Consider the following 25,383-nt stretch of genomic DNA (forward strand, 5'->3'; position numbering starts at 1 on the left):
CTTAATCTAGAGCAATAACGAGTAATTTACGTATCTAATATGCAGTTTGATAGAATTTAGGTTACTTAAATTAAGAAATAGTTTTTCTTTAACCGTCTAAGCTACATTCAAGCTCAGATTAATAACCCATTTGTTGAAGTGATAGTTGGATTTTGCATTTTCTGCAAAAAACCCTTAAACGCTGACATTACGTTTCTTAACTGTCCAATCATTCAAAATGCTAAAAGACCACCATATCTAGTCACATCTTGATAATTTTATCAGTTACGAAACGTTTAACAGACTTCCAGTCAACAGAACAATATATAAATTTAAATGCATAAGTAAAATGTAAATTTTAAGGATTTGAAAAGTGTCAATACGTGATATAGTTTTGTTAATTTTGTACGGTTAGGATTTAACCTCGAACTGAATTACAGTTCCAAAATCACATTTCTCAATAATTATAAAGATGTGTAGCTAGCCGTGTGATTTTAGTGCTACCCAGTTAAAAATGCTTGATCAGGAAAAATATTGGTAATGGGTTCTGCCCCATCTGTTCTTGATGACTAAGCATTAGTTTAACGTTCCTGACTAAGAACACAGCTGGTCTTAGTAACTAAGCTACGAAAGTCATGTAATTTCTTTACTCGTATTAGGATTAAAATATGCCCAATTTTGCCAAAATTTCAAAGGGTAATAATAGGAGACTATACATCGGGTTTGAAATGTAATGTAAACAGTTTTTATTATGCCATAAACTGTTAATCATTTTATGTTCCAGGTATTGAATTAAAAGTCTATAACTCTCAAAGAGGAATAAAAGAAACAAAACTATGTAAAAAAGTAAACATGTATTTCTAAAATATGCTATTGAAATGCATTCATAATTAAGGAGTACATTTTACTAAGTTTATCAGTTCCTAAAGCGTTGACAACTTGGGCGTAAATTCTTTACAACTCTGTTTAATTTGGACCCAATAGGGAAGAAAGCAAAAACGAATGGTAAATTATCAATTGTTGATACTTAGTATTGTAATACAAATTGTATAATAGAATAGTGCAAATTGAACTGTTTTTGGCTCACAAAAGCCATATTGAAAAAAAAACGAAATATATCGATTTCATCCTAACTTAATAAATGCTGACCAAACCAGGTGACTACAAGTAATACACGTATTTGGCCAGATGATGTTAAATGCTTTTGTTTGGAAAACAGTTCAATATTTATGTGTTTTTGGTGTTGCTTCACAGTTTAAGTAGCAAACAAATTAATTTAAATAGTATTCGAATTAAAATACAGTTGTGCTGCAATTAATCAATGAAAAGATTAAACCAATCGGATCTCAACTTGTTTATTTCAAAACGTCCATTTATTACCTAAAAGGAGTTAAACAGTTTATGACCTGAAGGTTTATTGGATTGTAAAATTAACTAACAAATCCAAGTATTTATTTGATTGGCTCAGTTTTCCCCATGAATAAGATCACATTTTCCTTATTTTGGATTACCGTTGGAAAGCAAGTCATTTAACTGTCAGCGCAATACCATTATTGATATGTTATTCTATTGTTAATAAGACAATAGAAACTTATTGAACTAAATAGAGCTTATTCGTTAAAATAGTTTACAAAAGGTGTTTAAAATATTTATTAAATTTGCTAAAAAACCCTACACCATCACTAGAATTAGTTGTAGTAATACATTTACTAAATTGGAAAATACCGTTTTATAGATTGGCCAAAACCATGCATTCAAATTTTCTTGGTTGACAATCAGCGGCAGACAAAAATTTATCCTTGAAAGTTAGGTTTTCACATAGACAGTTTAAGATATGGTAATACAACTATTAAAATAAGGCACACCTTTAGAAAAAGACTGTAAGGAAAATATTTTTCTTAACTTTTTTGTTCATCCAAACAGTCGTTTGCGCTTGAATGCAAACGGATAACGGACGAAACACGGATAAAAAAGATGTGCTGGACATTGGTACTCGCTGATTTACTTTTTTATGGTCATATTCACTAGCTAGGTCCAATATAATATACTTCAAAACAAATGCGACGTTAATTGCATTGTAATAATATGCATGGCCATGCATAAATCTAAATCGTTAGGTTATGGTACGAAAATTGTATTCCGGGATAATTGAAATATCACTAAAATCTATTATCAACTTATAGGATTTAGTTCATGGATTTTATCGCTAAAGCAATGCTTCAAGATCATGTGTATGGCCAAGCATATCTTTGAAAGGTATTATTAAGGATAGCACTGCTCCAGATTGCATTTTGGTGAAATGACTGGACTCACATCAATAAAATACATCGATTAATATATGAAGTTTTTTACTAGAGTTTTATTTACCGTTCGTTCTCCCAGGTTGCGTACTCGGCAATGCAGGAAGGCTGTTCCGCCAAGTTGTACTGTGATGTTAGACACAGTATTGTTGTCAAAGCTGGGTTCTGTGAGACGTTGAAACTCTTCAAAGTTTGAGTACCAGAGCTGTTGCCACTCTGCGGCATGTCTGTGTGTGGGGACCTCCCTTTTGGCTGTAAATCAGAGACAGAATCAAGTTTTAAATAGCCATATGCATTTATTATTTTTATATTATTTTAGTTTCTGCGCTGATAGTTCAAACACTTGTCTATCTACCGTTACGTTTTTATTAGATAGCCTCGTATATGAGCAAAAAAGACATCTTGGTCCAGAAATTATCTCGCTTAGAGCCTAACTAATGACCCTTATATTTGAAAGTTAGCACTGACTCGGCTATCCACATTTAAATATGTATAAATAAGGCTGATCCATATTTTGAGCATTAGTATAATTTACAAAAATGTGATCTTGCAGTTAAGAAAACCATCATATAGTTTTCAAAACTCTTAACAAGTCCAGACCTTTTATCAAATTACGAAATTTCGGAAATCTTTGTCTGAAAAACGAACGATTTGGATAGTTTTTTTTTTTTCAGGTGATAGGTCAAACTGGTGTTTAAATATTTATTTAAACAACCACGTAATACAATTTTGTATATTTTTAATGTTTTTTCTGTACTTTTACCGTCACAATGTTAGAAAAACACACAACCAAACACAAAACCTAACTGTTTAATTACAACACCTTTCATAAAAAAGACAACTAATCCAGAGATATATGTAAGCCAGAGAGAGGGAAGAGAGAATAGAGATATGTAATCTATCACATATGTATTATCCTAAAAAAAAAAAAAAAAAAAAAAAAAAAAAAACACACAGGAACCACTTGAATTATTGTTAAGTTTCCCTTACCAACATAGTATAATTACAAGAAAGGGATTGGAATAAATCCATACTAACGTTAAATTATAATAATGTATTCCATAGAATGACTAGTACATTGAATACGATGAATCGAGTAGAGTATTAAATAAAGATACACTTTGTCTAGTCATTATATAATCTACCGTTAACACAAAAAACCTCTCCACTAATATTATGTCATGAATTGTATCTGATATTTTGCAAGGTCATTATTATAAGTAGGACGGTCATTACAAGACAGACACTGAGGTTGGAGCATCATTACATGTGATGTAACCACGGCGGACGTGACCGGACCCAGCTGTGCAATCTCTGTCATTATACACGAGACGAGCAACTTCATATCAGACACTTCTGCACAATACAATGTGTAATAAATCTATACATTTATGAAGTATCTTGCATAAAGGCTTAAAACATTTCGTTGTATTTTAGGCCTATGGTTATGAATGTTTTGATATTTTTGATAAACGAAAAACTGAAAAAGGCTGGAAATCATTTTCAGGACAGTAAGTGTAATGAAATTTGTATTATAATACAATTTTTTTTTTTTGTTTTTTTAAGTGACTACTTTTAAGAGCCAAAAGGGGTGTGAACTGACAAATTGAATGCAATATTCATTGGAGATTTCTAAGACACGTTCAACTTTGTTCGTTATTAATATAAATATCAACAATAAATCGTACTGTTTGTTGTATACACATATTACTAGATATTGAGGTGTTTTATTTTGCTTGATTGCTCCACAATAATACCGAGTCACCGAATCAAATTCCTAGATAGCCTTGATGCAGAATGTAGCTAGAACATCGTGGTTAATAGCTTAGATAAACTTGTCTGCACCCTGTTTTATAATCTCTCTTCATACTTTATTCACATAAGATCTATTTTATGCTTGTAACGGTGCTTGTTAATCGAAACATCATGTAATTGGTATTGTTAGTAGTCAGACAAAAATTGTATTCCACACAAGTATGCACGTATAGATGTGGGTCAGCAATAAAGATCATTACATGATGCCAAGCAGTGTATCTAGTAACCTATCAGAATATTTTTTACCTCAAAACAAGCAACTATGCCCTTTCAAAAATAGGCAAGTCTGTGTTATTCAATCATTACATCTTACACCACGAAGAAAATACTTGAAAAATATATCGATAGTTACATATTACTTGGTTGCATGTTGTACATAGATTGATGGATTAGTGGTGTTATGGTACTAAATAGTATATTCCGTTCTTAGGGCCAAAATGGCGTTTTGCCAGCTCGTGATCGTTTTTTAAGTTCGAGACAAAGTCAAGAACTTCGAGCATTCGAGAGCTGAAAAACCGTTTCGGCCCGTGGTACGAACACTATGTTTCACTATGTTATTATGAATAGATATTCATAATAACCTGGCCTTTACATGCAATCCGTTCAGTTACGGAACTTTATACTGTCATTACATGTTATTCATTTACAACACACTTCACTAAAGCCAAGTTCTTCACCATACACGTCATGCAATGGGTGGGGTTGGGAAGTTTTACTATTGTCAACACAACATACATGTCTAGGGTATGTCATGCAATGAGCTGAACTATAATTATATTCTATTTCCTGAGACAGACATGTCATATATGATTGACATTGCGGTGACATACAGTCATTCATGGTGACATATACAGGGTAAACAATGTAGATAATAATCACTGATCATCTAGCCAATCATTCCAAGCGATGAGTTTTATACAATGCAATAAACAAGCGGTAATATTTCAACAATCAATCTAGGGCCGTATTTTATGCAAGGGTTTGACGATGCATATTTTACACTCCATTATTTCCCGAGAGCATTCATCAGAGCTGGACTGTTTGCATTTGTCAATGTTGCAGCTATGATTTTGTATTAAAAAAAGTGGTTGGTATGGTAATTAAAAGTATTGAAACAATGTTTTTTTTTTTTAATCATACGTGTCCTGTACTTTATTTTTATTATTTAATTTTTGTATATTTGTTAGTTTATACAGCTAAATGCTATTAAAAGAACTCTAAATACTATCAACATTTGAATAATTTATACATTGTGTGGATGTAAATATATGCAAAACGTCGAATAAGATTTTTTCCGGCCAAACTGCTAGAAAGTCCGATTTTAAGTTGTAGCAAGTTTTATATCACATTAAGTTTTAAGTTTTAATAAATAATCACTTATCGACACTGTTAAATGTACTGTAAGTATGAGCTAAATGAATAAAGATTGTTTGAAATGAAATTAAATGAGTATATTGTTTAAAATATTTCAAGTCAGTCAAAATCTAGTTAGAAAGAATCCATATCTGTTCATCGTAAAAATTGGACTCTTAAACTTAAGCGGGCGAATTAACAAATATTCATATTTTGATGTGGGTAACTTTAATGTTATAATAGTTGACTTAGAGTAAAATTAAAATAAGATATATGCTACACTAGGATAGTCATGTATATTTTATCAGACATATTTTGGCGTAAGTATTTGGTCAGTTGGGTTACACGTTCTTTTTTATAAGTTTTAAATTGGACTTAATGAATAAATGTAAAATTAAGTTTTTAAACTCCTTGTTGAATATTTTAGTGTACCTGTATTGTCTTAAAATCCGAGCTACCCTATTTTAAACTTTATTTTATATTTCTATTGAATGAATACTATTTTGATGTACTAGAAAAATATAATACAATAATATTAAATCCGACATCTGTAGCTCATGTATTGACAATGTATGTTAATTAAGGTGTTGTGAAATCCCAAATAAAATGTTATTTATCTACATAATTATAAACACTGTGCTTAGTGATACGAGAATTTAATTTTACTGTAATACATTAAATTGCCAGATTGTTTACACAAAACTCACCATTAAAATGTAAGGAAAGCAATTTTAGTTTACCTACGCACCTAAATAAATATATATTTGTAGTAAACATCTATTTAATAGTAAATCCAATTGTATTGAAAATATATATTCAATAAACGGCAACAATTCCAACCCCCTTCATCTTAGAAAATACAAAACACAACTTCATAAGATTTTTCACAACATTTTCGGGTAAAACTAAACTGCCGTACATGATAAGGGCCAGATTATGTATTTACACGGGCCGCTGGGGGTTGTAGGGACAGGCCATCAAATCTGATGTTGCCTCAAACGTGACCGGTCCCATATGGACAATCCCAGTTCATTATACTCGGCATCCCTTGCTGCATAATAGCTGACAATGGTGCGCCATAACATGGGGCGTGCAGGGTGTGTTCGTACTATCGATAATCATATGACCTCGATACAGTTATACGTAGATTTAGAACTGAAATAAGATTTTTTTGTTGAATTTGTATTTTGAGCATTTTGTGCAGTTTGTATGTGTACGTTTTTGTTGCCTACTTGGCTGAAATGGTCAAGTTAAATGGTTTAAAATCTAAAAATTCATAAAAAAAGCATATTTACTACCGATCTTTTGATATAGTAGTGTGCCATTTAGTATATTTAAGACAGTTAGTACTCTATTTTCAATTAATGGTAATTTTAGTCAAAATCTTATTTGTAAACAAAAAAGTTAGTTTTTAACATGGAAATATGCTTTAACGAAAACGAATACGACAACTGATTGTGGTAGATCTTGAGATTATTCTGAGAAAATGTTTTTCATTTAATGTTTAAGCACGGAAAATTACAGTAACCAATTTAAAAGTGAAATATTCTAGCCACTCATAGACTGGCAACAGTTTTCGTCCAATATGATTTTTTTTCCAACCTATTGGTGACTTGGTCGTATAATTTCTATCTGCTTGAAAAGAATATAAACTATATTCTAGGTAGGGTAATTGAAAATAGAACAAAAATCTCCAACCAAATTCCATTCGTACCAACTGTTATTTTGTCACAATGAAACAATTAATCATAGAAATATTGTCAAAGGGACAGTAAACTTTATTTGTATGTTCATATCGGAAAGCTAATACAGCTAGATTTTTAATAAAACATACTATTTTTTATTTTTCATTTTAACAAATAAGTTAATTACTTCAATAAATTTACTTCTTTGTTTAAAACTGTATTCTTTAATTGTACACTATTTGAAACAAGGCAAACAGTGAAAATTATCTGGGTAGCTGAATCGTAACAGTGTTTTACAAACAAAATAAATTATAGACGTAGATAGCAATTGCCATTTGCTATTAATATGCTTTATGCTATATCATGAAAGGCTGTCGTTAAATGATGACAAGACCAAAGTTTTGGACAATTCCAATTCGAAAAACAAAAAAAATATGTAAATCTGTTTATGCCTTCTTTTGTAAAATAAAAACTGAATAACATACCAACTTATGCAAATAAAATAATTTCTTCCTTCTAAAAATATATTCAAATTGTACACGCACGTACACATAATTTATATTAGATTATACTTGTGTGCTCGTAATATTCACCTTTCTCTTGTAGGGAGCTGGAGACCAGTATGGTCAGTTGAACCATAAGTGCCAGAGGACTTGAGTTCACCATTCCGTGGCTTGGTATTACGCCTCACCGATTACTGAAACAAAAACAAATTCAATAAAATCACCAAATTTTCTCTGATTACCTTATTTCTGAAAATAGCGCTCTGTATCAAGGCCGAAATGTCGATCAGTGTTGGTATTTCCTCATGTTTGACAAGGTTGTAAAAGTTAAATTAGTATTTTCCAATAAATATTTGTTTTTATTTAATGTTTTCATGTAGTTAATTATAAATTTGTCAGTAATATTATTGTATTTTAACTGTATCCATAGAAAGCGGACCCTAAATTTCATAAACACTCTACAAAGATATACAATACATTATAAATAATTCATTTCCATTAATTACACCAAGTGAAATCAAAATGGTTTAGATTTAATCGATCTGCATTTTTAAAACATTTATACAGTGCTTGATTTAAGGTAATATTTTGGTGTGACATTTTTATCTTCCTAATAATTAAAAAAAAAAAAAACTGTTTTTACTCTAAATACATCAATTAAATGCACTTTCCAAACATAACAACTCATAGAAATCATCTGTTGAACTCGATAAACGATTTTTACAAAAGTCAAGTTCAGCGATCATTTAAAAGGCGTGAACTGACACTAGAAGTGGCGGGGCTATTGATGGCATTCAAGGACCATCCAATTAAAATGGAAATGATGACAGATTCCTGTGCAAACGCTGCTCAATTCTCGCCCTATCTAGACCATCGTCCACCAAGCGCTAGTGGTTATAGCGGTATGATACGATAGCGATTATATCGCATTTGCTAATAGGTTTCAGCGCAAACTCATTCGGGAGTGGCTTTAAACAGATAATACGCGACATATAGATTGATTATCAGATAAACAGAAATCCAGTGGTTCATAAATCTGCGTTCAGTAGCAGTAAACTTTGTGGCAACCTAATTATATCACGATAGGAGATTAGCGCGGTAGTTTTGGAAAGTTGTAAAGTCTTATTGTGGTATCATTGCTCATTTGTGGTTAAACGTGATAAGTTTGGTGGTTATTTGGTGCTAGGTAATCATTTTTTTATTGCTGTTAATACAAGTGTGGAATTATTACAAGACATAGTATCTAGTATTAGCATCTAGTACCTTAAATTAATTTTCTCTTTTTACTCTATTTTTCTCTGTACACCACCAAAATTATAAAAAATTTTTTCTCACTTTGAACTCTGTAATATACAAGGCTCTAACAGAATAAAATAAATTCTAATTTACTGGGATGATAGCGTCGTCCTGTAATCCAGCTTCTTGGAGGAAACGAATTGTGAATATTTGTATGTTTATCCTGCGTATGCGATACTCCCTGGTATGGATTAACGTCCGCACTAGTGAGTACTACGACTATCCGCAGTACTTTCATTATAATTAGACCCATTCGTTAATACCAAGGCAAAAATGTGGTTCGGATTCCACTATAAACTGTAAGTCGCTTAGTTGGTTGCAATTTGTTGAATGGGCTATTAATTAACAGCTGTGTCAAGGGAAAATGTCGGCCTAAGTTACTAACAAGACTACAAGATCGCGCCTCTCATCCTACACTCATTCTTTACTCAAATTTCGGTTAATATACGTACATACGTGGGGTGAATACGTTAAATACGCCCTCATCTTAAATAATTGATGTAATTGATTGAAATATGGACAATATTTTCTTACATACTTGCTTACCATCATATTTTATTGGGGCGTATTAAGATAAGTGTTGCCTTAAAAAATAATGGTACTGCTTATTAGTACGTAAATATCTCTCTAGAAACTGCATGGGAAAAGCTTAATCCGAAGTCAAGTAATATCTAATAATGTATAAAATATTGCATACAAAACCAATCAGATAATCCTTCACATGATAGCATATCAACAAAGCCATTAACAAGTTCCAAAGTACCATTTAATTAGCAATCAATGTGCATTATATTAATATTGAAGGACATAGCCTGTACTCAGTTTGTAATCAGATTATAACTTAACTATAATGACAGGTTTTTACAATATATAACAATAACACTGTTTCACATGGACCAAATAACGCCGAGCATATTGATTGAGTATGTCTAATTAAAGCTCCCAATCAAGCGAGGTTCGTGGAGATTCGAGGTAAAACACTTTATGAAACTAATTGGTATTCGGTAAAAGTTGGAATTAAGCAATTACACAGTTGAATGTAGAACGTGGCCCTATTGTTTGGGCAGTGTCTGTCGATGAGGGTGGTGGGGGAGGAAAGGGCTATTGATGGGATGAAGGGTCATTCAATTAAAATGGAAATTAGTGCGAATGCCTGCACTAACAGGGCTGTTTATTGGCAGCCTGTGAATGGTGCCTGCCATAAAAATCAGGGATAGCAGCGAAGTACGCTAATGTTTTGGGGATTAAACGATTTACCAGAAAAAGGTGTCACCTACGTAGGATGATAAATTTGAAGCCAAGAGGTTTTTGCATTACATGTATAATCTGTAATCTATTTATAATCTGTATTTGGGGAAAGCAGATCAAACTGAACATGTGGACTAAAACGTATTGCTGTGTCCAAAGACAATATTTTATTCATTAGATTTACAAATATTTTTTTATTAACATTCTTTTGTTTACGTTTGTCAATGTAACAATTTTCGCATGGTTGTAAAAAAATAGCTTCTTCAGTATACGTATATACGTATTCGGTGTAAGTGAAATGGCAAATTTGTTTTGGTATTCAAAGATTATTGTTGAGGAAGGATGGATATACTGTATAATTTATGTATTGCTCCTTCAAGTAAGTATCAATAAAAAAAAGGTATTAAAAGAAAACATAATATAAGTCTACTATCTTCTTCTGACCTTATAACTCGTGTATTATTCACATATATTCCCTCTGTAATATTTAATCCAAACACATATTTTCCAGATGTAAACCACCGACAGTTGCAGCAATCAACATACCTTTTAGCCGGAAACCCCACTTAACACAATTGTAAGCACAACCACCGTCATGTGTTAAAAGCTCTACACGTGCTGTGAGTGCTATAATGGTGTAATAGCTGGCTTATGAAAAAAGCGTGATTCGCTATTGGACGATTAAAACGGATCTCAAATATTGTATTCAACATTGTTTGAAGATTTGTTATTCACATTTATTGGTTTATGTGGTTTATTGGTTTTATATACCTAAACATTTTAACTAGCGGTAAAACCCACTGAAATCTTAGGTAAGTTATCCACAAAATAAGGTAAAAATTCATTATTGTAGGAGAAAAAACTCTTTATTCCGGCACTCCCTCCACTATATGTTGTTCGATATTGTTTTATAGCAAGACAATGACTAGTTTTTTCTCGAAAAATGGTCTTGTTTAAAGCGAAAAAGTTTAATTGTAGTTTCAAAAATACCCATTAGATTTCGAAAAATGAAAGAACTATGAATGTATTAGTTCCGAAACATTGAAATAAAGCCATTATTGTGTTTTGGTTTATTAATCAAAGTTATGAGAATAAAGGTTTTACAGACCTGTAAGATGAACTTAGTGAAAAGGGAAAAAGAACTTTGATCAAAATAAAATTAAAAATTGTGGAACTTTCCTGTCAAAGGGAACATTCATGATTATCGATGATTTTTTTTTCTCGATATATCAATGTTTTTGTTTTTATTTATGACCCATATTGCGTCTGTTTAATATATTCAAACGCATTTAAAATACGAATTGAGAACTGCCCATATGGATTAAGAAATTAAACTATTCTAAATAACCTAACATAACTAACCAAACTTGATGTAGGCTAAGGTATCAATTCAAAATTCTATTTGAAAACATACTTTAAAGCTATGTGGGAAATTAAATAGGTTACTAAAGGGAATTTTGAAATTTTACAGCAAGTTTGATTATAAGTTAACCTAGGTTAGTTCAGAACAGTTTTATTCCAATATATCTTTTTAAAGTTTGTAGATAGCCTACTGAACAAAATGTATTTATCGTGTTGTCAGCTGATATGTTTCAATTCTTCAGTATCGATATATGGGATGAAAAAAAAATCTATATATCGAAAAGAGATCATCGATAATACTGAATGTTCCCTTTAACAGGAAAGTACCAAAATTGTCAAAAACATTCCACAAAGACATGCAACGTAAAATATTGGACGAACCATTTATTTGCATCAATTACGTCCAAGAGAGTTCAAAAGTTTTGGAATCTTTTGGTCCTACTCACGATATTTGGTTTTTTTATCTTTGATTTTTTTTAGGACAACGTTTAATTATGTGTAGTATTAATTTCTTTTATTTTATCTTAGCAATAATACAAAGACATCCTAACGTTGATGTAATTTCTACTCATAAAACTCATCAAAATCATCAGTTTAACTCGATAAACGATTTTAAACGAAAGTCAAGTTCTACGATCATTTAAAAGCCGTGAACTGACGCTAGACGCGGCGGGGCTATTGATGGCATTCAAGGACCATCCAATTAAAATGGAAATGATGACAGATTCCTGTGCAAACGCTGCTCAATTCTCGCCCTATCTAGACCATCATCCACCGAGCGCTAGTGGTTATAGCGGTATGATACGATAGCGATTATATCGTATTTACTAATAGGTTTCAGCGCAAACTCATTCAGGAGTGGCTTTAAACAGATAATACGTGCCATATAGATTGATTATCAGATAAACAGAAATCCAGTGGTTCATAAATCAGCGTTCAGTAGCTGTAAACTTTGTAGTTACCTAATTAAAATCATGATAGGAGAATGGGATTAGCGTGGTAGTTTGGAAAGTTGTAAAGTCTTATTACGATATCATTGCTATTTTATGGTTAAACGGGATGAGTTTGGTATTATATTAAGATGAGTGTGTGATGATTTTGGCTAGCTAATCATTTTCGATTGCTGTTAATACAAGTGTAGATTTATTACAAGAGTTAGTAATAGCGTCTACTGTAGTTTCTTGTAGATCTATCCTAATCTATTATTATTTTACTGTACGCTATTTGCTCTAAAAACCGCCAAAAATAATGTACATTTTTATACTCACTTTGCACTTTTGTGATGTGAAAAAATCTAATAGAATAAAATATTTGGACAATATTTTCTTACATATTTGCACATCATTAATTCAGTGCTATAAAAATATTATTTCCAATAATTGTTTAAAAAATTGTTTTAATCACAAAACCTTTTTGATTTTAAAAGAAATTATTTATATGATAAGTGTAGCTTTTATGGCATATAAGTACTGCCAACATTAAAAATAAACAATTACTATCTTAGATTAAGATTAATCCGAAGCATAGTCAAACTAATAAATGTGTAAAACATTCATGCAAACCATTACACAATTACTTACTATTACTTACTTAATTAGCAATGTGCAGGATATGTATATTGATATTGATGTCCATATCACTTTTGTTATCTAAACGACATGTTTATTTTGTAATGATATGATACGTATTGCCTGCAAAATGAAAAAAAAAATGGTGCTGCTCATTAGTACGTAAATAGCTCTCTAGAAACTGCGTGGAAAAAGCTTATTTCGAAGCTAAGTAATATCCAAATATGTCTAAAATATTGCATACAAAAGCAATCAGGTAATCCTTTATCGGATTGCATATAAACAATCCCATTAACAAGTACCAAAGTACCATTAAATTAGCTATCAATGTGCACTATATTAACATTGAAGGACATAGCTTCAGTTCACTTTGTAATCAGATTATAGCTTAACGATGATAACATGTTTTTACAACATATAATAATACCACTGTTTCACATGAACCAAAAACGCCAAAAAATTATATTGATTGACAATGTCCACTCAAAGCTCCCAATCAAGCGAGTTTCGTGGAGATTCGAGGTAAAACACTTTATGAAACTAATTGGTATTCGGTAAAAGTTGGAATCAAGCAATTACACAGTTGAATGTAGAACGTGACCCTATTGTTTGGGCAGTGTCTGTCGATATAGGGTGGTGGGGGAGGAAAGGGCTATTGATGGGATGAAGGGTCGTTCAATTAAAATGGAAATTAGGGCAAATGCCTGCACTAACAGGGCTGTTTATTGGCAGCCTGTGAATGGTTCATGCCATAACAATCAGAAATAGCAGCAAAGTATGTTTATGTGTTGGGGATTGAAGGATTTACCGGGGAAAGGTGTCACCAACGTAAGATGATAAATTTGATGCCAAGTGGTTATTGCATTTCATGTATAGTCTCTAATCTATTTATAATTTGTATTTGGGGAAAGCAGATCAAACTGAACATGTGGACTTAAACGTATTGCTGTGTCAAAAGACAAATATTATATTCATTAGATTTCAAATAACATTTTAGAATAAGATTCTTTTTATTATGTTTGTCAATGAAATATTTCAACATAGTGGTACCAAAAAAAAGGTTTTTAAACTCCTTCAGTATATGTATAAACATTTTTCGTGCAAGTGAAATGGCAAGTTATTTTTTGGTATTCAAAGATTAGGGTTGAGGATGGGTGGATATGTAATTATTGATGTATTGTTTCTTTGACACATGAAATAGTGATGTTAAGATTAAAAAATGAATAATTATATCCCTACTTAGTTCTTCTAACTCCTTAACTCTGATATTATTTGCATATTAGTCCTATGTAATATTTAATCCAAACCAATATTTCCCAAATGTAAACCACCGACAGTTGCAGCAATCAACATACCTTTTAGCGGGAAACCCCACTCAACACAAGTGTGAGCACAACCGCCGCCATGTGTTAAAAGCTCTACAACTGATGTGAGTGGTTTAATGGTGTAATGGCTGGCTTATGAAAAAAGCGTGATTCGCTATTGGATGATTGAAACCGATCTCGAATACAATATTCGACATTGTTTGAAGATTAGTTATTCACATTTATTGGTTTATGTGGTTTATTGGTTTTATATACCTAAACATTTTAACTAGTGGTAAAACCCGCTGAAATCTTAGGTAAGTCATCCACAAAATAAGGTAAACATTCATTTTTGTAGGGGAACAAAACTCTTTATACCGGCACTCCCTCCACTAAGCTCGATTTTGTTTTATGACAAGACATAAATTGTTTAGGGCTAATATTTTATAGAAAATTTATTCTTGGAAAATAGTTTTGTTAATAGCAAAACGTTGAATTATTGTGGCACAAATACCATCACATTTCGACAAAATAAAATAAAGGCGATTGTATTTGTTCCGAAACATTGAAATAAAGCCATAATTGTGTTTTGGTTTATTGATAAAAAGTTATGAGAATAAAGGTTTTACAGACATGTAAGATTATCTTAGTGAAAAGAGAAAAGAACGTTGATCAAAAGAAATAAATACTTTACATAATCCACAAAGACATGCAACGTAAAATATTGGACGAAAAATGTATTGCATCAACTACGTCCAAGAGAGTTCAATAGGTTTGGAATTTTTTGACCATGCTCAGGAAATTAGGTTTTTTTTTATATTTGATTCTTTTAAACATCTTGACAATGTTTATTAATGTATTAAATTATTACATTTTATCTTAGTAATGATATTAAGACACACACTAACGTTGATGCAATTTCTATTCATAAATATCATCTAAATCATCAGTTGAACTCGATAAAAGATTTTTTTTACAAAAGCCAAGTTTTGCGATCATTTAAGGGCCGTGAACTGACACTAGACGCGGCGGGGCTATTGATGGCATTCAAGGACCATTCAATTAAAATGGAAATGATGACAGAAGTTTGGTATTATTTGGTGCTAGGTAATCATTTTTGAATGCTGTTAATACAAGAGTAGATTTATTACAAGATTTAGTAATAGCGTCTAGTCTAGTCTAGTCTACTCTATCAATTCATTTATTTTTACTCCATCCTATTTGCTCCATGAACCACCAAAGATTATATACCTTGTTTTACTCAATTTGGACTCTTTGGTGTACAAGGTTCTGAGAAAATAAAATAAATAGACAATATATTCTTACCAATATTTTCTTCTTCTTGCTAATTATAAAATTTTAGTGATACATTTATTGCAATAACGTTTTAATCACAAAACCTTTTGGTTTTGAAAAGTAATTATATGATAAGTGATGCTTATAAAATGGCGAATTAGTCATGCTTACAGAGAAATATACGTGTAAAAAATTCATACAAACCGGTCATGTAATATATTATTGAATACAAAATCTAAAATCCCATTAAACAATTACTTACTATTACCTTCTTAACTAACAATGTGCATTATATGTATAATGATATTGGTGTTCATATCACTTTTGGCTTTGCAATAAAAGTACTAATAGAATAAGATATATAGAAACTATTTTCTAATATACTTGCCTATCAACCAATACTTATAGTGTAGTATTAATATCTTAAAAGCTATATACATATTTATTGAAAATATTATTCCCTTCTAAACGCTAATTTTTTATGATACGATAAATGTAGCCTGTAAAATTTAAAGTAATGGTACTGCTCATTAGTACGTAAATAGCTCTCTAGAAACTGCGTGGGCTATGACCAAAGCTACGAAATATCCAATAATGTCTAAAATATTGCATACAAAACCAATACGATAATCCTTCATAAGATAACATATCAAAAAGCCCATTTCCAAGAACCAATGTACCCACCATGTTATTAATTAGGTATTAATAATATTGAAAGACATATTTAGTACTCAGTTTGTTATCAGATTACAACCCTGATGTTTCACATGAACCAATAACGCCGTGCAATGATATTGATTGAGAATGTTCACTTAAAGCTCCCAATCAAGCGAGGTTCGTGGAGATTCGAGGTAAAACACTTTATGAAACTAATTGCTATTCGGTAAAAGTTGGAATTAAGCAATTACACAGTTGAATGTAGAACGTGACCCTATTGTTTGGGCAGTGTCTGTCGATGAGGGTGGTGGGGGAGGAAAGGGCTATTGATGGGATGAAGGGTCATTCAATTAAAATGGAAATTAGGGCGAATGCCTGCACTAACAGGGCTGTTTATTGGTAGCCAGTGAATGGTGCCTGCCATAACAATCAGAAATAGCAGCGAAGTACGCTTATGTGTTGGGGATTGAACTATTTACCAGGAAAAGGTATCACATACGTAAGCTTATAAATTTTATGGCAAGTGTTTATTGCATTTCATGTATAATCTGTAATCTATTTATAATCTGTATTTGGGGAAAGCAGATCAAACTGAACATGTGGACTAAAACGTATTGCTGTGTAAAAAGACTAATATTACGTTCATTAGATTTACAAATAACATGTTTTATTAAGATTATTTTTATAACGTTTGCCAAAGAAACATTTCAACATAGTTGTAACACAAAAATAGGTTTTTAAACTCCTTTAGTATATGTATAAACGTTTTTGTTGCAAGTGAAATGGCAAGTTATTATTTGTTATTCTAAGATTAGGGTTGAGGAAGGGTGGATATGTATTTGATGTATTGTTTCTGTGACACATAAAATGGTGATGTTAAGATTTAAAAATGTATAATTATATCCCTACTTTGTTTTTCCAACTCCTTAACTCTGATATGATTTGCATCGTAGTCTATGTAATATTTAATCCAAACCAATCTTTCCCAGATAAAAACCACCGACAGTTGCAGCAATCAACATACCTTTTAGTGGGAAACCTCACTTAACACAAGTGTGAGCACAATCACCGTCATGTGTTAAAAGCTCTACTAGTGGTGTGAGTGGTTTAATGGTGTAATAACTGGCTTATGAAAAAAAACGTGGTTAACTATTGGATGATTGAAACCGATCTCAACTATAATATTTGGCATTGCTTGAAGATTTGTTATTCACATTTGTTGGTTTGTGTTTTGTTGGTTTTATATGCCTAAAAAAGTAAACTGGTGGTAAAGACCCACTGAAGTCTTAGGTCAGTCATCCACAAAATAAGGTTAAAATTCGTTTTTTGTACGAGTACAAACTCTTTAATTCCGGCACTCCCTCCACTAAATGTTGATCGATATTGACAATGACTAGTTTTATATTTTAGAGATAATAATTCTTGCAAAATAGTCTGCAAAATAGCGGAAAAAGTTGAATTATTGTTGCGAAAATACCGATAGGATTTTTAAAAATCTAAAAGATGACTGTCTTAGTTCCAAACCATTGAAACAAAGCCAAATTTTGTTTTGGGGTTTCGATTAGAGTTGTAAGAATAAAGCTTTTACACACCTGAAGGAATGTCCAATTAAAAAGAGAGTGTTTCTATTGTTCCTTAAAAAAGAAAACTTCTCACAAACACTCTACAGAGATACACAAAGTAAACTTAATACATAAATAACTTATTTGCATCAATTACGTCCAGGTGAGTTCAAACGGTTTTAGAATTTAATCATCCTACTCACTATACTTGTATTTTTTCTTAGTTTTTTTTTTTTTTTTTTTTTTTTTTTTTTCTGAACAACGTTTGATTATGTGTAGTCTTAATGAATTAAATTTAATCTTAGTAATGATACAAAGACACACATTAACTTCGATGCAATTTCCACTCATTAGACTCATCAAAATCATCAGTTGAACTCGGTAAATTTTTTTTTACGAAAGTCAAGTTTATAAATAATTTAAAAGCCGTTAACTGACTCTAGACGCGGCGGGGCTATTGAGGGCATTCAAGGACCATCCAATAAAAATGGAAATGATGACAGATTCCTGTGCAAACGCTGCTCGATTCTCGCCTTATCTAGACCATCATCCACCGAGCGCTAGTGTTATAGCGGTATGATACGATAGCGATTATATCGTATTTACTAATAGGTTTCAGCACAAACTCATTCGGGAGTGGCTTTAAACAGATAATACGTGTCATGAAGTTTGATTATCAGATAAACAGAAATCCAGTGGTTCATACATCAGCGTTGAGTGTCTGTAAACTTTGTGGTTACCTAATTAAATCACCATAGGCGAATGGGATTAGTGTGGTAGTTTTGGAAAGTTTTAACGTCTTGTTATGGTATCATTGCTATTTTGCGGTTGAACGTAATAAGTTTGGTTTTAGTCCCCAGTTATCATTTTAGATTGTAATTAATACAAGTTTTGATTTAATACAAGTATTATTAATAGCGTCTACCCTAGTTTATAGTCCATCTATCCTAATCTATTATTCTTTATACTGTACGGTATTTGCTCTGAAAACCACCAAAATTAATATTAATTTTTATACTGAAATTGGACTTTTGTGATGTGAAAAAATCTAATAGAATAAAATGTTTGGACCCTATTTTCTTACATATTTCGTTATCATAAGATCTGAATTCAGTGCTATATAAATATTATTTCCAATAATTGTAAAGAAAACTGTTTAAATTACAAAACCTTTTTGTTTTGAAAATAAATTAATTATATGATAAGTTTGGCTTATAAGATGACAAGTAAGTACTGCTTGGAAGTAAAAAAAAACCAATACTATCTTAGCCTAGTCAGAGTAATATATGTGTAACAAATTCATACAAAACAGTATTTTAATATTTTATTGAATATAAAACTAAGATCCCATTAAACAATTACTTACTACTACCTTCTTAACTAACAATGCGCATTATATGTATAATGATGTCCATATCACGTTTGACTTTGTGATAAAAGTGCTTTTCTAAAAAACCTCCTCATCAGCCAATACTTATAGTGGTGTATTAATATCTTAAATCAGTGCTATATAAATATTTCTTCCAATTATTATTCTTATCTAAACATAATTTTTTTTGTTATGATATGATAAGTGTTGCCTGCAAAATGAAAAATAATGGTACTGCTCATTAGTACGTAAATAGCTCTCTAGAAACTGCGTGGGCTATGACCGAAGCTACGTAATATCTAATAATGTCTAAAATATTGCATACAAAACCAATACGATAATCCTTCATAAGATAACATATCAAAAAGCCCATTTCCAAGAACCAATGTACCCACCATGTTATTAATTAGGTATTAATAATATTGAAAGACATATTTAGTACTCAGTTTAATCTTTCATCGGATAGCATATCAACAATCCCATTAACAAGTACCAAAGTACCATTATATTAGCTATCAATGTGCATTATATTATTGAAAGGAATAGCTTAAACCAAGTTTGTAATCAGATTATAATTGAACTATAATAACAGGTTTTTACAATATATAACAACAGCAATGTTTCACATGGACCAAATAACGCCAACCAATGATATTGATTGAGAATGTCCAATTAAAGCTCTCGATCAAGCAAAGTTCGTGGAGATTCGTGGTAAAACACTTTATGAAACTAATTGGTATTCGGTAAAATTTGAAATTAAGCAATTACACAGTTAATGAAGAACGTGACCCTATTGTTTGGGCAGTGTCTGTTGATGAGGGTGGTAGGGAGGAAAGGGCTATTGATGGGCGAAGGGTCATTAAATGAAAATGGAAATTAGGGCGAATGCCTGCACTAACAGGACTGTTTATTGGCAGTCTGTGAATGGTCCCTGCCATTACAATCAGAAATAGCAGTGAAGACTGCTTATGTTTTGGGGATTAAACGATTTACCGGGAAAATGTGTCACCTACGTAAGCTGATAAATCTTCATAAATCAAGTGTGATAATTTAATTTCGTGTAACAAGTGTAAATATTTAATATTTGTATGGCAAAAATACTAATCAGATTTCAAAAAAATAAAAGAAAGATGATTGGATCACCTCCGTGGCATTGAAATAAAGCCACTATCGTGTTTTGGTTTATTGATCAAAGTTATGAGAATAAAGGTTTTACAGACCTGTAAGATCATCTTAGTAAAAAGAGATATGAACATTGATCAAAATAAAAAAAATAAAAAAAATACTTTTTATAAATATACCATAAAGACACGTAACGTAAAATAGTGGACGAATAATTTATTTGCATAAATAACTTCCATGTGAGTTCAAATGATTTAGAATTTATTTATCCTATTTACGAAATTCGGTTTTTATCTTTGATTTTTTTTAATTATTTGGATAGAGTTTTATTATGTGTAGTAATATATTATTAGATTTTATCATACTCATCTAAATCATCAGTTAAACTCAGTAAATGATATTTTTTACATAAGGAAAGTTCGGCGATCATTTAAAAGCCGTGAACTGACAATAGATGCGGTGGGGCTATTGATGGTATTCAAGGACCATCCAATTAAAATGGAAATGATGACAGATTCCTGTGAAAACGCTGCTCAATCCTCGCCCTGTCTAGACCATCATCCACCAAGCGCTAGTGGATATAGCGGTATGATACGATAGCGATTATATCGTATTTACTAATAGGTTTCAGCGCAAACTCATTCGGGAGTGGCTTTAGACAGATGAAACGTGTCATATAGATTGATTATCAGATAAAAAGGAATCCAGGGGTACATAAATCAGCGTTCAGTAGCTGTAAACTGTGTAGATACCTAAATTAATCACGATAGGAGAATGGGATTAGTGCGGTAGTTTTGGAATGTAGTAAAGTCTTATTATATAATCATTGTTCTTTTGCAGTTAAACTTGAAGTTTGGTATTATTTGGCGCTAGGTAATCATTTTCCATTGCTATTAATATAAGTGTGGATTTATAACAAGTCCTGGTAAAAAAAGCATCTAGTATTGCCTTAATTTATTAATCTCTTTTTACTCTATTATATTTGCTCTGAACACCACCAAAATTATTATAATTTTTCCTCACTTTGAAATCTGTAATATACACGAGTACTTTCTAATAGTATAAATATATATTCTAACTAGCTGTACCCGCGGGCTTCGCCCCGTTTAACTTCATAAGTATTCGCATTGCTCATTCACGTCCTGGTTGAAGTTCGTTCGCTACGCTCACTCACCTTTAGGTTGGAGCTCGTTCGCTGCGCTCACTTGCCTTCAGGTTAGCTCGTTCGCTACGCTAACTCGCCTCCAGGTTGAAGTTCGTTCGCTACGCTCACTACCTTTTGGTTGGAAATTAGCTGTTGTCATAAATTTAAAAAAAAATTAATAGTGCTGCACCCTGTTGGTAATCCTTGTAACTTTAATGCTATTGAACATCATAGAACAGAACCAACTTGTTTAATTGAAACAGCTGTTAAGATTCATTAATTCCTTTTAAATATGAAAAATCATAAGATTAACATGGGGAACTACAGAGCCACTGGGGCGGAGCCCGAAAGGGTTTTTGAGATAAGAATATGTTTTAATGTTAATCGGGAATGTGAGCTATCATAATGCCAAATTTCAGCCCAATCCGTCCAGTAGTTTATGCGTGATTGAGCAACAAACACACACACAAACATCCACACAAACATACACACAAACTCACAAACTTTCAGATTTATAATATTAGTAAGATTGATTGGGATGGTAGCGTCGTTCTGTAATATAGCTACTAGGAGGTCACGAATTGTGGATATTTATAGGCTTACACTTTATAAGCGATGCTCCCTGGTTTGGATTAACCCCCGCACTAGTGGTCACTATGACTATCCGAAATACTATCCTGATAATTATAACAATTCGTATACACCAAAGGCAAAAATGTGGTTTGGATTCCACTATAAACTGTAGGTCCCTTAGTTTACATTGGCTGTATGGACTATTAATTAACAGCTTTGTCTAGGGAACACGTCGACCATAGTCACTAACAAGACTACAAAATCGTACTACTCATCCTACACTCACTCTTTACTCCAATTTCGGTTAAAATACGTAAATACGTGGTAAATATGTTAAATACGTCCCCATCTTAAATAATTGATATATAGACAATGCTTTCTTATATACTTGCTTGCCATAATATTTTATTGGGGTGTATTAAGAACTTCATTCAGTGCTGTAAAAATATTCATTGCAGTTATTCTTATCATAACGCCATTTTTAAGTAACGATATGTTAAGTGTTGACAGTAAAATTAAGAAAATGATGATACTGTTCGGTAGTACGTAAATAGTTCCCTAGAACCTGCGTGGGCTATGATTAATCCGAAGCTAAGTAATATCCAATTATGTCTAAAATATTGCATACAAAACTAATCAGATAATCCTTCACCAAGTAGCATATCAACAATCCCATTAACAAGTACCAAAGTACTATTTAATTAGCTATCAATGTGCATTATATTAATATTGAAGGACATAGCGTGTACTCAGTTTGTAATCAGATTATAACTTAACCACTGTATAATGAAAGGTTTTTACAACATATAACAACCCTGATGTTTCACATGAACCAATAACGCAAACAATTATATTGACTGAGTGTCACTTAAAGCTCCCAATCAAGCGAGGTTCGTAGAGATTCGTGGTAAAACACTTTATGAAACTAATTGGTATTCGGTAAAAGTTGGAATTAAGCAATTACACAGTTGAATGTAGAACGTGACCCTATTGTTTGGGCAGTGTCTGTCGATGAGGGTGGTGGGGGAGGAAAGGGCTATTGATGGGATGAAGGGTCATTCAATTAAAATGGAAATTAGGGCGAATGCCTGCACTAACAGGACTGTTTATTGGCAGCCTGTGAATGGTGCCTGCCATAACAATCAGAAATAGCAGCGAAGTACGCTTATGTGTTGGGGATTGAACGATTTACCGGGAAAAAGTGTCACCTACGTTCACTGATAAATTTGATAAGTTCCGTGGGCTTCTTGCGTTTCATGTAACAAGTGTAACTTGTTTAATCTCCATTTGGAGATCGCAGATATCAAGGGATATATGGAATAACAGTTATTACAGAGTTAAAAAATATGTTACATATTCTTTATATTTTTTTACATTTCTTGAATCAGTTTCTTCTTATACTTCCATTCTTGTTCCAAAAATACTACCAAAAATGAGATTTTTAAACCCTTTTGGTATATTATTATATTTACAATACGCTATTGGTGCTTGTGAATTGAGAAAGGGTAGGTTTGAAATTAATGTATTGTTTCTTCAATTATCAATGCAAAACAAATCTGTATTAAAAAAAATCAAAATTAATTCTACTATCTTTTTCTGACTCTATAATTCTGATATTATTTACACCTTTGTAATATTTGAACAAAACAAGTATTCACTAGATGATATTGTGGCACAACCAAAATACCTTTTAGCGGGAAACCCCAAAAACACAAGTGTGAATATAACCGCCACCACGTGTTAAAAGCTCTTTAAGTTGTGTGAGTGTTTTAATGGTGAAATAGTTGGCTTATGAAAAGAAAGAAAGCGTGCTTCACTATTGGATTAATGAAACTGATCTCAACTATTGTATTCGACATAGTTTGAAGATTTGTTTGTCATATTTATATAATCATGTGTAAAAATAATATTAGTTTACAATACAACAGTAATTACCCAGGTCATTGATCTGACTACTTTTTTACGAATTTGTCTTAAAATAACTTGGAAAATGTAACTGCATTCTTCCCTGCTGTACCCTCTACAGATATAAGTAGGATTTTAGGTTAAAGATTCAAATCCAGCTAATAAGGAATAGTCTAAAGCTTTATGATGATTCCATGACTGTTTACTACAAACCTAAAATATTATATACATTTTTTGAATCTTGGCATTCTCATTCCTAGCATCCTACTATGGATGGAACGGAAGCATGGTGAGGTCGGGTATTTCGTGGCCCAGTATTTATCAGGTCAAGGGTCCTTTCAGGCCTTTTTGTACAGAATGGTAAGGCCACCAACTCGGACTGTCTGTACAGTCCCGACATTACAGGCATAGCAGAGCACACTTTCTTCTTTTTCGATAGTTGGAAGGTTCGTCGAGCCTCTTTTATCTCTGAGATCCACGTCGACATCATTCCCTACCTTATAGTTCGAGTTATGCTCCTGGGGGAGGGAAAATGGAACATTGTAAAGCAGTTCACCAAGGCCATTCTTCGGGATAAGAAGGTCAATTACCTTAACCTTCGGAGGAAAATAAGAAGGAAAGCCAAAGCAGAATAATTTAAAAAGCTTTGCCTGAAGTAATGTGGTACAAGGTTCCTGGCTATTGTGCTAGGAGATAAGGGTTTTTTCAGGTGGTAGTTTTAAACAAACTTAACTTCGCATACATTAAAAGCGTAGGTTTATTACACTTAGTTAAGTCTGTATCATTAGATATGTTCATTATATGAATCACCTGATTTGGATTTGTTTATGATAATTGTTTATTTAAAATTATTAAAACGATTGATAAAAAACCTAATATTTTTACTAAACTTTTAAGAAAAAAAATTTTGAAATTCTATTCTTTCTTTAATAAATCTTGTATTTCTGTAGTAATAAAATAATATAAAAAAGGGGTGGTCAAGTAATTCCATATTGTACAAATATAACTTATCAACTGTGAAAAATATATTCCATTCTGTACGATTATTTTTTTAAATGCATTTTGCTTTGTTACAGAATGAGATTGCCTCGTGGTCTCGTAGATATCTCATGACGTCACCAAGCGACATGTTGCGACAGGCTGGGCGGGGTTGTGACGTAACAAGTTGTGACGTGTACAATCGATGCTGAGCTATGCCCGGGTGTTTCCCACCCCCATCCTCAACACTGCCCCTCCTAACCCATATCTACATCCTGCAGCGATAGGATGTGACACTAACCTGCGTTTAAGTCTATATTTTGATATATATATATATATATATATATATTTATATTTATATATA

General features: G+C 32.2%; 1 protein-coding gene across 4 annotated transcripts in view; it reads right to left on the reverse strand.

Annotated features, from left to right (window-relative positions):
- LOC128996268 (hemicentin-2) overlaps positions 1–25,383 on the reverse strand; it is a 420,963-nt gene that overhangs the window by 14,542 nt on the left and 381,038 nt on the right. For all 4 annotated transcript variants that reach the window (XR_008491037.1, XM_054421469.1, XM_054421467.1 and 1 more), the window contains 2 exons: positions 7,726–7,829; positions 2,347–2,531 (listed from right to left, as the gene is read on the reverse strand). Coding sequence is in view for 3 of the 4 variants with exons in the window: in XM_054421469.1 (XP_054277444.1) it covers positions 2,347–2,531; positions 7,726–7,798 (258 nt within the window). In the remaining variant the exon portion in view is untranslated. The remainder of the gene's footprint in view (positions 1–2,346; positions 2,532–7,725; positions 7,830–25,383) is intronic.

The sequence above is a fragment of the Macrosteles quadrilineatus genome, unplaced genomic scaffold (assembly GCF_028750875.1).
Source record: "Macrosteles quadrilineatus isolate MER2022 unplaced genomic scaffold, UCM_ALF_1.0 Scaffold_6__1_contigs__length_79288215, whole genome shotgun sequence".
Classification (NCBI taxonomy): domain Eukaryota; kingdom Metazoa; phylum Arthropoda; class Insecta; order Hemiptera; family Cicadellidae; genus Macrosteles; species Macrosteles quadrilineatus.